Genomic DNA, 17556 nt, shown 5'->3' with positions numbered 1-17556 from the left:
CTGAGGGACAGTGCCCAGGCCCAGAGTTCAAGCCCCACGACCAGACCCAAAAAAAAAAAAAGAGAGACCAAAGAGGGAAATATCTACACAGACCTGAACAATTAGTTCTTAGGAGCAAATAAGCAGAAGAGAGTAATACAGAAAAGAGAGGAAGGTTCTTGAGAAGCAATTTCCCTGTGGACAGCACAGGTTAAGCACTCTAGTCTTACAGACCAAGCTTGGGCTCATATCTCTCCAAGGAAACCTATCCGGACCTTTCTCCAAGGTTTCTAGGAAAGGAGATGTGGTAAGAGAAAAATGCAGCAAGAAAAACATTTTCTCTAATAGATGCCATTTAAAAAAAAAAAAACAAAAAACACCACCACATCATTTGGAGCATGATGGTGACTGAAATCTCAGTACTTGGAAGACTGATGAGAGAGGATTGCAAGTTAAGAGGCCAGCCATATCAACTTAGCAAAACTGTGAAAAGAAGAAGGAGGAGGGGAGAAGGGGAGGAGGAGGAGGAGAGGGGGAGGAAGAGGAGGAGGAGGAAGAAGAGAAAGAGAGAAAGAAAGAGAGAGAAAGAAAGAAAAAGAAATTATGGTACAACTTGAAGATCCAAGTAAAAAGATAACTGACTCATTTTGCATTGAAAACATCAAAATTCTTTTCTGGTCACCAAATCCAAGAGGCAGGACCTAGTTAAGGAACTTCTTTTTTTTTTTTGGTCAGTCGTGGGGCTTGGGCACTGTCCCTGTACTCTCCAGCTCAAGGCAAGTGCTCTACCACTTGAGCCACAGTGCCACTTCTGGTTTTCTAGTGGTTTATTGGACATAAGAGTCTCATGGACTTTCCTGTCCAGACTGGCTTTGAACCGTGATCCTCAGATCTCAGCCTCCTGGGTAGTTAGGATTACAGGTGTGAGCCACTGGCGCCAGGCTAAAGGAAATTCTTAATTCCACAGAAAAAAGGCAATTTTCCCAAGGCAGACTCAGAAGGTAGTTGTTTTCTTCAAGAAAATTGGTTAATTCCATCCAATTATGCCACATGAATTAGTTCCCCAAGAGCCTCAAAACACCCTTTGATTTCCCTTCTATCCACATGCTTACAGGGTGCAAGATTTGATAATCACTTTTAGAGTAAAAACTCCAAACTCACTCTGAGCCAAGGCACTGTACCCAGCATCCCACCATACCAAACCTTGTGCACAAACATTAAGCTCCAGGCCAAGGACTGGGATGTGGTCCTGGAAATCACTAGACACTCCCTGCCCCCAGGAATAAGTAGGGAGGCAGAATGAGGTCAGGCTGGCCTTCTGGCTGCAAAAGCTAAGGAGTAACAGAGCTTGGAGGAGAACCTGCCCACCAGTCCAGGAGTCCTGAAACTTGTCTCAACTACTTGAAAGTCTTGTTCCCACTTTGATCTAGAGTCATGCCAGGCATTTTTGAACCCTCCTTGCCTGAGCCCCAGGGCAAGCTGGCAAAGACACTTTCCTCCCCATGCCTCTGATTTCTGCCTATTTTCAGAGTCTTTCCCAAGTACCATGGACCTCACTAGTGCTTCAGACTTCCTAGAGTCCCCCAAAGCATGCAAGAACTATGGGTCAGCCTAGAGCCTGCCAGTAGCTCCAGCAAACATCTGTCCAAAATCACTGCTGTCACTATTTGTGTGCTTATACCAATCTGCCACCTCCCTCAGATGCTGCCCCAGTCTCTGTAAGCACTACAATCAGATCCTTCCTGGTGGGAGTCAAACTGCCACCCTTTCCAGGCATAAAATCTTCAAACAATGGTAGAGTGATGGCCTTGAACAAAAAAGTTCAGGGAGAACGCCAAGGCCCTGAGTTCAAGCCCCACGACTAGCTGAAAAGTGTGTGTGTGTGTGCGTGTGTGTGTGTGTGTGTGTGTGTGTGTGTTTGTGTGCCCGCACACATGCATGTGCTCAAAGCTAATACTCTACCACTTTTGAGACCACAGCTCCACTTCAGGTTTTCTGGTGGTTGATTGGAGATAAGAGCCTCATGGTCTTTTCTGCCTAGGCTGACTTTGAACTGTGGTCCTCAGATCTCCTGAGTACCAAGGATTACAGGTGTGAGCCACCAGTGCCTGGCTTGGTTAATTATTTTTAATGACTTCATAAATACCTTAAAATGTCTGAGTTTCCAGTTCTAACACAAACAGTACCAATGGGCATACTCACACAAACAAAAATTCTGTAAGAGCATCCATAACAAGTAGGAAGAGGAACCAAAACCAAAGTTTGAGATGAGAAGTACTGACCTAGCCAGTAACACACCCACTAGGCCAAAATACCTCCCTCACTACATTTCACTGCTTTTACAACCATCTCTTGGCTTTCATTCAGCATCTTTCCAACTCTCTGTCCTTTCAACTGGACAGTACTGCCAACACTGCCTTAAAAGCCATGCTTACCCATACATGCTCCAGGCAGCTGTGCTATCTACAGTCCAACTGTAAGTGAAACAGATTCCCAGACACCAATGGACAGGACGGCCTCCCTCTCCCTACTCTCTGTCTCTGCTTTGGGGAGGTCAGGAAAGAGGCTTGGCAGTGGGCAACACCTGTTCACCAGTGAGTCCTGCCTACCCCCACCAGCGAGACTAAGAACAACTAACAAAAACAAAGCACCTCAACTGTGCCTCAGGAATCACTTTTGAGGGTCAAGAGAGTAGAAGCAAGGGACATACTGAAATGAACTCCCATCTTAAGTTTTCTGGAACCACTCAACCGTCCTTCAAATGGCATTGCTGGGCTCACTGCCTGGGCTTCAGCTCCTACTTCCATTAGTTCAGGTGACCTTTGGTGGAATGATCACCATCAGAACATCACCAAAGGATACTCCAATAATGCCATCAATGTTCTTTCATAAGCATTCATTATAGTATTCAGAATTATACTAGATAGTGTATATGTGTGTGTATGTGTGTGAGCACGCACACATGCGTGCACTGGTCCTGGGGCTTGACCTCAGGTCCTAGGTACTGTCCCTCAGTTTTTCTGTTCAACACTAGCACACTACCATTTTGAGCCACAGTTCTACTTCCAGCATTTTGGTGGTTAATTGGAAATAAGAGTCTCACGGACTTTCCTGCCTAGCTGCTTTTGAACTGTGATCCTCAGATCTCAGCCTCTTGAGTAGCTAGAATTACAGGTGTGAGCCACTGACACTGGCTTATACTAGATTTTTAATTGTGTACATAAGGTATTGATCTTAATTGCAGCAAATTTGTTTTTCAGGCTGTGAAGCCCCTTGGAGATTGTGCTTTCCTGGTAGCTGGTGGTAGGGTAGTCTTTATAGGTGGACCCATAACTATCCCCTTCACCCTAGAAACTTATATTATACATGTTTTGTTTCAAGGGGCAAAGTTCTACTACCAAAGAAATAAAAGTTTGAAAACTGGTAATATCATAGCAAACAGGGAAGAGAAGCCCTTTACCTTCAGCCAATCCCAAGATCCTCTGGATGCTATACAGGACACCAAGGGCCCCTCCCCAGCATGTCCCAGGCACCTTTCATTCAAGTGACTCTCTGGACTTTTTTTCAAGTACTACATATCCCTTGGTTTTGGTCTCATCAAATCCTAAGGTTGGTTGATCTTTTCTGCAACTCAGATCTTCAGGTTAGACAAACAGGGAGGAGAGGAAGCAGCAACCTCAAATTGACTGGGCCACCCTGAATGCTGCATAGCCCCTGTGCCAGCCCCTTATAACTCACACAATGCTTGCAACCTAAGAGGACCACAAGAGTCCTCCCTAGAGTTCTCTAAGTAAGGAACACTCAGCAGTGTCATGAGGGGTCCACAACATCTAGTTCCAGGGGCTGGTTCAAACTCAGGTTACTGGCAGAAATGTCACAGAGCACCAATTCCACCCTCAGGTCTCCATTCAAAAGAACTGAAAGATTTTCCAACAAAAACTTATACATTAATGTTCACGGCAACACTATTCACATTTTCCAAAACATAAAAACAATTCAGATATCTATCAAGTAGGGAATAGAGAAACAAAATGTGGTATATTCACACAAAGGAATATTATTCAGCCATAAAAAAATAATAAAATTCTATTACGTGCTACAATGTGGGTAAGCCCTGTAACTATTATGTTGAAAGAAGCCAAAGAGTTGCATATTGCTTGATTCTATTTGGATGAAGTTTCTAGAGTAGGCAATCCATAGAAATAGAAAGCAGAGTCACAGTATCCCAGGCCTGGGGATGAGAGTATAGAGTATGACTGCTTAACAGTTGTGAGATATTCTTTTGGGGTATAGAAAGTGTTTGCAACTAGAGCATGGTGGTGATTTCCCAATATCATGAATGTGCTATAAGTGCAATTACTTCAAATTAGCCCCAAAGCAGCTTCCTGACTCACTGGCACTAGCAGCTATGGCCATGCTCCTCCTCCACTCTGCTCTACCCACACAAAGGCCCTGGAAGGGCAGCCCCTCTTGGGGCTCCTCCTCAGACTCCAGCAGCTTGGGAGGGAGAGGGATTTTTAAAAAGTCTCTTCACTGTTTGGTCTTGACAAAGTGCCCATGGCCGCAGAATTTTTGGAATATGACGCCATCCATGGCAGAGGAAGGAATGCTGGAGAATGCGTGGGGACAACCTTCTGGAGAAACAGCTTTGCAGGAAGAGTCATGACTGGTTTCCACAAAAAGCTGCCCTTCCCATTAAGAAACAGGCAGGGCAGGAGATTGTGATGGGAAGGAGGAAGAGAGACAGGAAGTCTAAACAAGGGTAGCCCAGATCCCAGCCTCCAGCCCTACCCTTCCCAGCATATGCAGCCAGAAAGCCTGACCCCTAGTAGGGTCAGCATTTGCCCAGCTGAGGAGGCCTCCTAGGTCTGGGCTTCTAAGACAGACTCGCTTTTCCCACTCAATACGCCTATCTCTCTACCTGCTAAGTGGCTGTGACTAATCAAGTTAACATGGCCTGGCCCTTCTGTTAGCTATAAATACTACGAAGAGCACAATAAGCAATCCCAGAGAAAGCCAACCACCCCTGCAATTTTAGTTCAGGAAGACCTCCATGCCACAGGAAGCCAAGTTCCCCAGGAAGAGGAAACCCAAGCTCCCCAGGCTCCAGGCAGAAAGGCCAAGTGGACTGTGCTGCAGTATGGTAGATTGAAGAGGGATCATAGACTCGGATTAGATCTCAGCTGCTGGCCTCTGGCCCATTTGCTTCCTACCCTCTAAAAAAATCTAAAAACTTATATTTATGTTTATCTTACACTTATAGTTAGTTCTGAAAAACAAATCCACACAAGCAGATTGACCACAGCCCTTTCAATCCCTGTAGCATTCATGTGAGGATGGTGCTAGAAATGCAGAGCAGCTGAGCAGAAGAGATCACCTGGGCCTGAGGTTTATGTCTGGTGAGATGGGGATAGACAGAACAGGGTTGGAGGGCCATCTCTTCACAAAAACACAACAGCAGGTCCTCTGAGCACGTTTTCTTAAGTATAGCTTCAGTTTAGAGCCCAAACCCTCTGAGGTCTCTTTAACTTCAGTCTTCTGTTTACTTCCAGGATGGACAAGACAGACAATAGCTGTTCTCTGCAGGTCCAGAGCCTGACCAGGAAGAACAATTAAGAGAAGATGAGCCAGACATGATGGCATACACCTGTAATCCTTGAGAGGCAGAGACAGGAAGATTATGAGTATAAGTGAGGGCATTCTGAGTCCTGTGATTAAAAAAAAAAAAATTCCAGAGGCATAGCTCAAGTGATAAAGAACCAACCTGGTAAGTATAAGGCCTGGAGTTCAAACCTCAGTACTGAAGAAAAAAGAAAATAAAAAACTTAAAAGGCAAACAAACCAACAAAGAGCAGACAGACTGGACTAAATGATGTTTCCTGAGGGCAGGACCTGCATCCTGCATGCAAGTTCCATATTTGTGAAGGCATATTTACTGAGCTCCCACCATAGAGTTAAACAAGCTTAATCTTTCCTGTGGCCCAGAGGGCTGGGCATGCACCTCTCATTGATCCCCAGGAACCTTGTTTTTAGATGAAGCTCTATCCACATGGAAAATGCTGTGAAAGCCCCTGCTCACTACTATTCCAGCCGCCTTATATGGAACACTGAAATGAAAAGTAGGACTATCAGATTTCTAGGTTAGAGAACATCCCCAAGCAGAAGTCAGGTATACAACCCTGACCCTTCATCTCTTACATCCAAAATGGCCCCCTCTTTCTGGTCAATAAGGCTCTGAGTGTAAACTAGGAGACCCTGAAGATGTGGCCACTTTCTCTCAGTTGTAGCTATTTAGCAGCTGACCCGTTCCCATGGCACCTTCTGCTACAGGAAGTACCAGAAGGAGGTAAGAAATCACATGCAGAGTATATACCACAGAGCCTCACAGGTCTGTTAAAGCCAGTGCTTCAGAGCCTGCAGGATCAAGGACATGGCTATTTCCTGATTTTGAATTCCTCTTTTAGGGGAAAAATAGTGCTTCCTATTCAGGACTATGCCAAAGGTGTGGTCATTACCACAGGCCAGTGGTCTTTATGGGGAATATGGAGCTCCCTGTGACTCAGGAGAGGTAAGGGCTTGGGAATTGGGCACTATCCAGTACTATCCCCCAACACCACTGCTGCCACCACCCACCTGCCCAACCCACCCCAGAACTAAGGAGTCCAAATTAGGACAATGCCCTGTTCCTGATAGCAAAGGTTAACACTTATCAGGGCAGGGAAACCAAACAGAACTGTGGAAAAACCCATGCTGGCCTTCCTGTGACCTAGGCAGTTTGCTGAATCCTGGGTCTCATCCATCTGTTCTGACAATTCTTCTCCTGCTTAACAGGGGACAACCCATGCAGGCCGCTACTTCCAGAGTAAGACTAGACGGTCATTAAACCACTACGATGTATTCTACAGGATACCAGCTCTCTACCCATCTCCACCTATCCCTACGCTAGACAAAAACAGTTTACAAGTCAGAGTCCATTCTAAGAGGAGGAACAAATTCAGAACTACAATGGTTTTATCAGTCTCATTGTGGAGTAGCTTGGTGACTTGGGTGGGTAGCTCAATCACTCTGAAACACAATGTTCCTTTCTCTGCCAGCGAGCTATGATGCCACTGGCCCTGCTGGTCACCTTGCAGAAACCTTTGCGAGATCACAGATCTGACATTTTGACTCAATAGGTAAAGGCTCAGAAGAGTGTTACAGGCCCATCCATGCATATAAACCAGCTCCCGCTCCAAGCCACCATCCAGTGCAGCATGCAACCGCCAAGCTGGGCCCAGGAAATGCTAGAGCCTGAAGAGTTACAGGCTCCAAGCAAGATCCAGACTGTGGTTTCATGTGAACTCAGATGACCCTGACTGAGAAAACCAGTGAGTGGTTTGGAAGACTCCAGTTCCAGCACCCACAGACCAAATGCCAGCAAATCAACCCACTGGGTTCTCTTGCTCCAAAGGAAGTGATAGGACTATGGAAGTGAAGGAACAAGGCAGTGGTGATTCCATTCCAGGACAGTCTGTAACACAACTCTGACTGATTAAATCAGAGCAAGCATAAAATCTGGGGCAGAGTTTTTAAACCTGCCCTTAACCCTCAGGTAGGATCTGAGGTCCCCCCATGAGCTAGAACCCTGCCTTTTTTTTTTTTTCCAGCACCATAAATAGCATTTCTGTAGATCTCAGTAAAAGACTCTAGGATTTAGTCAGGCACTGGAGGCTCACACTTGTAACCCTAGCTACTCAGGAAGATGAGATCTGAGGATTGGGGTTCAAGGGTTCTGAGGTCAATTGCTCCAAATTAGAACCCAGAGCTCCTGCAAGTCTACTATTGCTTCTCACTGCAGCAGCAGCAGTGGAAGCAGGATGTGGTCCCCAATTTGACTGCAAAGTGCTCCTCTCTTTGAGACTAACTGGCATTTGAAAATAAGTTTAAAGATGAACACTGAAGTCAAATTTCTTAATTTCAGCTTAATAGCACCAGGATCTTAGAAGTCACATCATGGCCCAAGCAAGACTCCTTGCCACAGGAGAGGCTGCCAGCATGTTTCCCAGAATATTAATCATCATTTGGGAGCTTGAGGCCTACCATGGCACACCACACTCTTCCTGTGAACAGAAGGCAGGTCCCTACTTTACAGGTGGGAGACCCTAAGTTACCTTCATGAATTATCCAGCAAATGTGTGTGACAAGCACAGGGCTGAGACCTTGGATATCAAGAAAGAATCTCTAGCTGAGCGTTGATGGCTCATGCCTGTAATCCTAGCTACTAAAGTAGATCTGAGGATCATGGTTGGAAGCCAGCCCAGGCAGGAAAGTCTGTGGGACTCTTATCTCTAATCACCAAAAAGCCAGAAGTGGAGCTTTGGCTCAAATAGTAGAGCACTAACCTTGAGCAAAAACACCCAGGGACAATGCCTAGGACCTGAGGTCAAGCCCCAGAAATTACATGAAAATAAATAAGAAGAGAACTCTGAAAGGAAAAGCTCGGTAATAGACCAGTGCCACAAATGCCAAACACTGGGTGAAGACACACAGAGCCAAAAGCTACATAAGGTACAGCTGCAGCCATGGTCACATATGTAATAGGGGTCATTGTGAACAGTAATATACCCTGGCCAGTCACACAAATTCATTCCCCACAGGACAAGTCCCAGAGACAACCCCACTGGACCCTGGTCAGAACTTTCCACTTTTCTGTTGCTGAATCCTAACCCTGCTGTGAATGGGCATAGGGATCATAGTTTAAGGATATCTTCCCAAATATACCCAAAGGAATTCAAAGAAGATAGTCACTTAGAACCCTCAAGCTAGGCACCAATGGTTCATGCAAATAGCTATTCAAAAGGCTAAGATCTGAGGATCTCAGTTTAGAGACCATCTGGGCAGAGAAGTTACTGAGACTTCAATTAACCAACAAAAAGCTGGACTGTAAATATGGCTCAAGTCATAGAATACAAATCATGAGAAGCAGCTGAGTAGAAAAAGCTGAGTGGCATGAGACTCTGAGTTCAAGCCCCAATTCCAACACACACACACACACACACACACACACACACACACACACACAGTTGGCAAAGTGACACTAAGAGCAAGGGAAGGAGTAGTAGGTACAAGAAAACCAGCAATGCCAGAACCCTCCAACTGCAGAGCCTTCATCATACCTCCACCAGGAAGGCCTGATTTGGAGGCCCCAACTGTGACTAGCACAGTAGGTACCAACATGTCAGTGGCTCTCTGATCTGATCTGAATCAGGGTCATAAGGAAAAATATGAACATCATTACTTCTTTACATGTTGAAATTACAGTATTCTGAATATAATAAACTGGGTATTGGTGGCTCATGCTTGTAATCCTAGCTCCGTACTCAGAAGGCTGAGATCTGAAGATCATGGTTCAAAGCCAGCCAGGGTAGGGAAGTCTGTGAGACTCTATTTCCAGTTAACTAACAAAAAGCTGGAAGTAGAGGTGTAACTCAAGTGTTGGAGCACTAGCTTTGCTTACACACACACACACACAAAGCTCAAGAATAGTGCCCACACCCTGAGTTAAAACCTCAGGCCAGCACTAAATAATAAATAAGTTCTCCTACTTTACGTTTTAATGGAGCAACTACAAAATTTTAAACTACATATGTACCTTCCATTATAGCTCATTTGGACAGAGCGAGTCTAATGTCTTATAGCCAAATCTAGTCCACCATCTTGGGGATTCTGGAGGGTCTGGGGGTTTTTTGAGGAGAGTGCCAGTCCTAAGGCTTGAACTCAGGCCTAGGCACTGTCCCCTGAGCTTTTTTTGCACAAGGCTAGTGTTCTATCACTTGAGCCACAACTCCACTTCTGTGGGTTTTTTGGTAATTAATTGGAGATAAGAGTCCCACGGACTTTCTTGCCCAGGCTGGCTTCGAACCATGATTCTCAGATCTCAGTCTCCTGAGTAGCTAGGATTATAGGTGTGAGCCACTAGCACTTGGCCACTATATGATTTTTAAGACTTGAAACCAAAAATGGTTTTTGTTTTTCTGTTGTTCTTGCTTTTTTTCTGGTACCAGTCTTGGAGCTTGAAGTCTGGGCCTGGTCATTGCCCCTGAGATTTTTTTTTTTTTGCTAAAGCTCAAGACTAGCATTCTATCCCTTGAGCCACAGCTCCATTTCCAGCTTTTTGTTGTTTAATTGGAGTCTCATAGACTTTCCTGTCCAGGCTGGCTTCAAACTGTGATCCTCAGATGCCAGCCTCCTGAGTAGCTAGGATTACAGGTGTGAACCATCGACGTTCAGTTTCTAAGAATGTCTGTTTTTGTTTTTTGCCAGTCCTGGGCTTGAACTCAGGGCCTGGGCACTGTCCCTGAGCTTCTTTTACTCAAAGCTATCACTCTACCACTTGAATCACAGCACCACTTCCAGCTTTTTCTGTGTATGTGGTACTGAGGAACCTAACCCAGAGCTTCATGCATGCTAGGCAAGCACTCTACCACTAAGCCACATTCCCAGCCTGATTTTTATCATATTTTTGAGCAAGGGTCTCACTTTGCAGCCCAGGCTAGTCCCAATTGCTTAATCTTCCAGCCTCAACCATCCATGAGCTAGGATTATAGGCATGTGCTATCTTGCCTAGCACCCTTTTACATTTTTAAAGGATTATATAAGTGCCTATATAAATGGCTGGATTTTATCTGTTTGCTATAATACCTAAAATATTTATTATCTGGCCCTTTAAGAAAAAAGTTTTCCATTTGGAGATTTTGCTTGTTTAGAGGTATTGGGCATCAGACCCAGAGCCTTGCATATGTAGATAAATGATGTATCACTGAGTTACATCCCTGGCCCTTGTTTTAGTTTTTTGTTGTTTTTTGAGACAGGGTCACTAGGCAGCTCAGGCTGGCCTTGAACTTACTAGGTAGCCAGGCCAGCCTCAAACTTTAGGTCCTCCTGCCTCTGCCATAGATACACAAATGCAGTAGGTTTGCAAAACTTCTTGAAAGGAAAAAAATCGCTACCAACAACTTCCCTCACCCAGATGAGAAAACTAAGACAAATTTTGATTTGCTTTCATTAAAAGTTTCTGTAGTGAGCATTCCTTAACAGAATATTGGAATCTGTATACTAAAAGTTCATGGGTCATGATCTAAGTCTCAGCTCATGGAAATGTAAAATCAACTGGTTAGGGATTTCGACTATTTAGGACTTGCTGGCCTAAATGATCAAAATTTTATAATTATTGACCTGTATGCTTTTTCTTTACCCCAACTCATTCCTTACATGTAAGCTCAATTTTTTTTAGTACTGGGTTGCCGATTCCACAAAAGCCAGAGAAACAACTTTGTAGTAATCAGAATGTTACCCAACTGTATATTGTTTACTTTATTGTAAATAATGGTGAACAGTAGTCAATAAAGTTTTATATTCCTTTAAAAAAAAAAGAAAAAAAGTTTTCCTATTCCTGGTACACATTCTAGAAAAAATCAGATATTCACTTCAGATGCCATTTTGGGTATGGGATATATAGGGTGTGATTCTTGTACATTCCAAGGTAAAACTACCTGAGGTAAAATTCACAGAACATGAAATTAACCACTTTAAATGAACAATTCAGTAGCATTTCACAATGTTGTGCAACCAACACTTCCATCTAGTTCCAAAACATTTCATCACCCTCAAAATAGAACCCCAATCCCATTAACATCATCCCTTAGCACCCTTCCCCCAATATAGCAATTACTGACCTGCTCTGTACTTCTACTGGTTTACCTGTTGTAGAAATTTCACATGGAAGGAATCATGCACTATGTGACCTTCTCTGTGTGGTTCTTTCACTTGGCATCACATCTCTAAGTACAGCCACGCTATAGTAACTCTCCAAGATACTCCATTTAATGGATACAACCACAAACTGTATATCCACTCATCTACTGATAGGCTTCTGGATTACTGCCGCCTTTGGGCTACAGTAAAGAGTGCTGTTGTGAGCATCCACATATAAGTGTTTGAATTCTTTTTGGCAAATACCTCAGAGTGGAATTATTTGCTGACACAGAATTATTGTGTCCATTTACCTTCTTGAAGAACTGTGGAAATGTATTCTACAGTGGCTACACTATCTTAGTCCCACCAACAAGGCATGAAGGTTCTGATTTCTTAACATCTTCACTTGTTAAATTCTGTTGTTAGTCATCCTTATGAGTATGAAATAGTATCTCTCTATGGTTTTTGTTGTTGTTGTCAGTCATGGGGCTTGAACTCAGGGCCTGGGCGCTGTCCCTAAGCTGTTTTGCTCAAGGCTAGTGCTGTACCACTTTGAGCCACAGCTCCACTTTTCTTACTGTGGTTTTGATTTGCATTTTCCTGATAACTAATGACACTGAGCATTCTTGCACACCCCTGATATCCATTTCAGGATTTTGTGCCTCTGGGATTTTTGATACATTATCTATATACCAACCCACAAATAAGTTACAAATCTTCTAAGAAAGAATGTGATGACATTTCCTCATGGCTCCTGTGCCCTAGAGAAAGGGAACCCTCATGAAATGCTTTACAGGGACCTAGTCCTAGCCCACTTCTAAGTCAGAGATTCCACTCTTTGACCCCAGCAGTAATGGTAGCAGGATATCATCTGGGCACAATCAGTCTAGGAGTGAGAGCTCAGAAGAAATCAGTCCCAATCTCATTTCACTGCAAACTATGGTTCATGGGCCCAAACCTGACAACTTTGTCTTATAAAGTTTTATTGTGGATCATGTTTATAACCCTAGTTACTCAGGAGGCTGAGGTCTGAGGACCACAGTTCAAAGACAGCCGGGCAGAAAAGTACCCCCGTGAGACTGTTATCTCTAACCACTGAAACCCAAAAGTGGCACTGTAGCTCAAGTGGTAGAGCTCTAACCTTGAATACAAAGAGGCTCAGGGACAGGACCCAGACCCTGAGTTCAAGCCCCACAACCAACAAAAAAGAAAAAAGGAAAAACAAGGGACACAGCAATACTCATTAGTGTATTGTCTACAGGACATTTTACACCATGACAACAAAGTTGCACAGTCCTCTCAGAGATCATATGGCCTAGGAAAGCTTAAAATATTTACCATCTTTCCTTTTATAGGAAGATTACAAAATCAGAAAGTGCCTGCAAATCAATGAGAGCAGGGAATAACCCTAAACAAAAATGGACAAATACAAATATGCAATGCACAAAACAAATTTTTTTAAATACTCCATAAATATTACGGAGAGGCTAACCTTGCTAAAAATTACTTAAATTATTTGGCTGGGTGCCAGCGGCTCATGCCTGTAATCCTAAACTACTACTTAGGAGGCTGAAATCTGAAAATCATGGTTCGAAGCCAGTCCAGGAAGGAAAGTCCATGAGATATCTCTCTAACCACCAAAAAGCCACAAGTGGAGCTGTAGGTCAAGTGTTAGAATACCAGCCATGTGCAAAAAAAGCTAAGGGACAACTTTCAACTTTCAGGTCCTGAGTTCAAGTCCCAATACTGGGACACACACACACAAAATAACAGCAACAACAACAAAAATTTGATAATATCCAGTCCTGGAAATGTTATGACATAGCCTTTTTTGGAAGGCAATTTAGTGGTATCTGTTTAAAAAAAAAATGTAATGGGCTTGATGTCAATCCAGTTATTCTATTTTTAGGTATCTGCCCTCAAAGAAATACTTGCATTTATGCACGCACGCACACACCATACGACCAAAAAACATTACAAAGCTGTTCACTAAAGCATTCACTATTTGTAACAGAAAAATTGATCAGTAACCTTGATGTCTATTGGTAAGGGAATAGGTTAAACTACAGTATATTCTAATGGTATATGCAAAATGCTTTATGTTTTTGTGTATAATACCAGGAAACGAAACAAGACCTCAGTCATATTGTTCCACAGGGAAAAACAAACTTCAAAGCATATACACAGCTCAGGTAAATAATTCATAGATTTATTTATTTTAGTCCAATACAGAGAAATACACTAGAGGACTGAAGCAAAGGAAATGCTACCCTGGAAACAGAGGTGCAGGACTGCAAGAGGGGAAGATAAGGATGACACCTATCATTATGTATCCCAGATCATGCCTAATTCCCATGAGAGAAAACAAGGAATTCTAAACCAACACCTTCTGCAACACAACCACCCTTGACCTCCCTTTTCTAATGTGATCTCAGGACAGCCACTGTAGATACTCAATAGAGTCAGGGAAGAGAACAGGGCTTAAAAGCCCCAGCTATGCCCTTTTATTAGCCAAACTGCTTCCCTTCTCCAGGATTTAGTCTTCTCACCGGTAAAAGGAAGTGGTTAGACTGGCTGATCTCTAAGTTCTTTCCAGGTCTGATGCCACAATACAGGCCCTGGAAGAGGTTTCTGTACCTCTCTAAGGGAAAAACAAACAAACAAAACCCACAGCTGAGGAAATAAAGTTCAAATCAGAGCCCTCTAAGGAATGTCCGCCCCTGGGAAGATGACATCCCAAGAGCAAAAGCTGTCTCCGCCTCCCTGGGCTCAGTGTCCTCGCCTATTAAAGAGGGGGTGGCCTTCATGATCGATGATGTATCTTCCAGCCTGGACAGTCTAAAATAAGCTCAGGGCAGGAGGGGCAGCAGGAAGCAGAGGTTTGGGGGGAGACTGATGGGAACGGATTGGCTGAGGTTTTCTAATGGAGCCAGAAGGATGAGAGCAAGAGGCTGGGGGGAGGGCCGGATGCAGAGAGCAGCAGTGAAGGCTGTTGGCAGGAGCTAGTCTCCCTTCTCTCCTTTCAAGAGCAGTTTCTTCCTGAAAGATCCCTGGAGGTAGAAGATGGGGCTAATCTCTCCTCATACAAATAACCCTACTCTTCATTTCAGAAATAACCATTCCAGTTGTGCCCTGGAGGTCTCAGGCCTGTTTCAACACCCACAACTCAACTCTGAATACAGTGCAAAAGTACAGTACTTTAAATTGCCTCTCCCCTGGAATTCAATTAATAATCAACAATTTTTAATGTTAATAGTTTGGCTCAAACAAATTCCACTCTAGTTTATCTAAGCTTAAGAATCAGAAAACAGACCTTAGGTGGCTTATATGCCTGATTTACCAATTTGGGCAGTTACTTAGAATAACCAGGAAACTCATAAGTCCCTCTCAAAACAGTCTTTGCCAAGCCCAGAAACTTTTAAAAATCAAAGTTGACTATTCTGTGGGTGATTTGCTAAACTGTAAGAGGAAAAAGTCTGATAAAATATCATTCGTTGCTTTTCCCAACAGCTCCATGGAAGTGAGCCAGGAATTACTTTTACTAATTTACAGATACAAAAACACACAGAGGTAAAGGGACTTGTTCAAGGTCACACCACTGAAAGTGACAAGCAAGTCACCCCAGAAACTTCTTCCCAGAACATCTCATCCATATGAAAGAAGAGAAGCATATCTTTCTTACTTAAAAAAATCTACCTCTACTGCTCACCAGGATACCTTGTACACCCCAGCCTGTCACTAAGGCCCTTGGTGTCCCCACCAACTATGACTTTAAGGCCTAGAGAGTTTGATTAAGCTTCTTGTTCATTTCCTGGCTGCTGGAAAACAGATCTCAGAGAAAAGCATCATGTCCTAGGCCATAACCTCTGCCCTACCACCCTACTCCAATCTGCCTGTAAACAGTCAAACACTGTCTGCACTTAAAATGGCATTAAAAACAGCGAGGCAAGAACACTTCAAAGCAATGTTTTGTGTCTAAGGGGTTCTTTTCTGAAAGGAGTGGCAACAACTAGGTCACCATGGACTGGAATGTAAAGGGAGCTCCCTAGCCTTGTGCATTACAGGGAAGCAAGCTCAAGAGAAGATAGAGACTAGGGTAGAGGGACAAATAAAGCACAGATTCCTCAACACCAGGGGTGTGGAGAGCAACCAGAGCAGGGGTTCACAGAGTCCAAAGAAGACTGAGGCCAAACCTTGGGGGCCTTGTACTCACACCGTCCTCCATCTCCTAAATCACTCCAGAGTGGAGCCAAGCCACCACTCTGTTCCTGATGTCTGTAACTCCGATGCAAGGTGGGGGGCTACTACCTATTCCAAAGTCCTCTCAATTGGCAAATGAAGCCAACAGGCGTGAACCAACTTTCCCCAGGACCCACAGGTTTCTTGAACTCCTGGGCTACAAAACCGATACCTGGGAGAACAAGGTAGGGAGGAAGATAGACCCCAGCTCTCCTCTCCACAAAAATCTCTCAGGCTTAAGTTCAATAGCAAGAACCTCTTCCCCAGACTTGAAGACCCTCCACCTCTATCCAGCATCCCGTCCCCGCCCGCACCCCGCTCTCCCCGTGGTGACAATGACTTAGAAAGAGGGGACAAGCTGGGTTCCACAAGATGGAAGCCCACTTCCCATCTTGTCAAAAGCCAATCCCAAACTACTCTCCGGTGGATAAGTCTGAGTCCAGTTCCAAGACAAGAGTCCAGAAAGGGGGGGGGGGGGGGGGGGCTGCCAAACGGCAAACAATCCCCAAGTGCTTTGTTTCTACCAAGAGAAAACAGGCCTTTTTTTTTTTCTTTGAGTCACCCAAAAAGCATGAATCACACAGAGCCATGAGAATGAGAAAGGATGTTATTTTTCGGCATACTTGAGGATTTTCCCTTTGTCCCGACTCTATCAATACTCTTCCCGCCCCCAGCCCCCAGCCCCAGCCCCCAGCACACACGCATTTTTCCTGCTCCATTTTTTTTTTTTTTTTTAATTTTTCCCGGTGGCGCTCCAGGGCCCGCCCCGCAGGCCCCGGGGGTCTCCGGGCTCCGCGGCCCCCGCGCGCCCGCCCTCTCCCCCCCCGCCCCACACCCCACTCCCCGCGCCGCTCACCTGCGTCAGGTCCTCGTCGTTGAGCAGATGCGACTCGCGCGGCTTGAAGCAGTTCTGACACTTGCTCTTGTTAAAGATGTTGGCCTGGAATTTCCTGCACGGATTCTCCTTGGCCGCCGACATGGTTGGCGCGGCGGCGGCCGCGACGCTGGCGGCGGTGGTACGGCCCGGCCCGGCGCGCTCCAGGAGCCTAGGGGCTCAGCGCGGCCGCCGCCGCATCTCCAGACGGCCGCCTCAGGCCCGGCCCGGCCCGGCCCGGCCTCTCCGCGGGTTCGCCGGGCGCCGCCTGCTCGCCGCGGCCTCACAGCGCGCGCGCCACCCCTCGCTCGCCCGCACCGCCACCGCCGCCGCCGCCCCCCTGCCGCCACGGGCCCATGGAAGCGGCCTCGGCCCGATGCCTCCGCCGCGGCCGCCTCCTAGGCGCCGGTGGCCGCCAGCCCGCTGGTCGTGCAACCGTCGCCGCTGCTTCCCTGGGCGCCCGCGGCCGCTGCAAATGGGAGCGGGGCGCCGCGCGCACACGGGGCGGGGCGGCGCGGGGCGGGGTGGGGCGGGTCACACGTGTGACCGGCAGCGCCATTAGCCAATGGAAGCTGCTATATACCGCTAACAAAGAAACCTCTGGACCAATGGACGCCGGGGGCGGGGCCAAGAGCAACCGAGCGCAAGGTAACTTGTGCTGGCGGGGGAAGGTGGGGGCGTCGGAATGGGACGTTCAGGTTTGGTGGACTGGCGCCGAGGCCCAGGGCCCT

General features: G+C 45.6%; 1 protein-coding gene across 3 annotated transcripts in view; it reads right to left on the bottom strand.

Moving 5' to 3' along the window:
- Nucleotides 1-17046, bottom strand: part of LOC122103295 (myosin phosphatase Rho interacting protein) — a 144621-nt gene extending 127575 nt beyond the window's left edge. Inside the window, exon 1 of one of the 3 annotated variants that reach the window (XM_042673833.1) lies at nucleotides 16808-17046. In XM_042673833.1, coding sequence (XP_042529767.1) covers nucleotides 16808-16930 — 123 coding nt within the window. In that variant the 5' untranslated portion in view covers nucleotides 16931-17046. The remainder of the gene's footprint in view (nucleotides 1-16807) is intronic. The other 2 variants (XM_042673835.1, XM_042673834.1) reach the window with 2 other exon arrangements.
- Nucleotides 17047-17556: the final 510 nt, after the last annotated feature.

This window comes from Dipodomys spectabilis, unplaced genomic scaffold (assembly GCF_019054845.1).
Source record: "Dipodomys spectabilis isolate Male_0828 unplaced genomic scaffold, ASM1905484v1 ptg000018l, whole genome shotgun sequence".
NCBI lineage: Eukaryota > Metazoa > Chordata > Mammalia > Rodentia > Heteromyidae > Dipodomys > Dipodomys spectabilis.
Note: the sequence above shows the minus strand (reverse complement) of the source record. Positions and strands in the feature narration are given on the sequence as shown.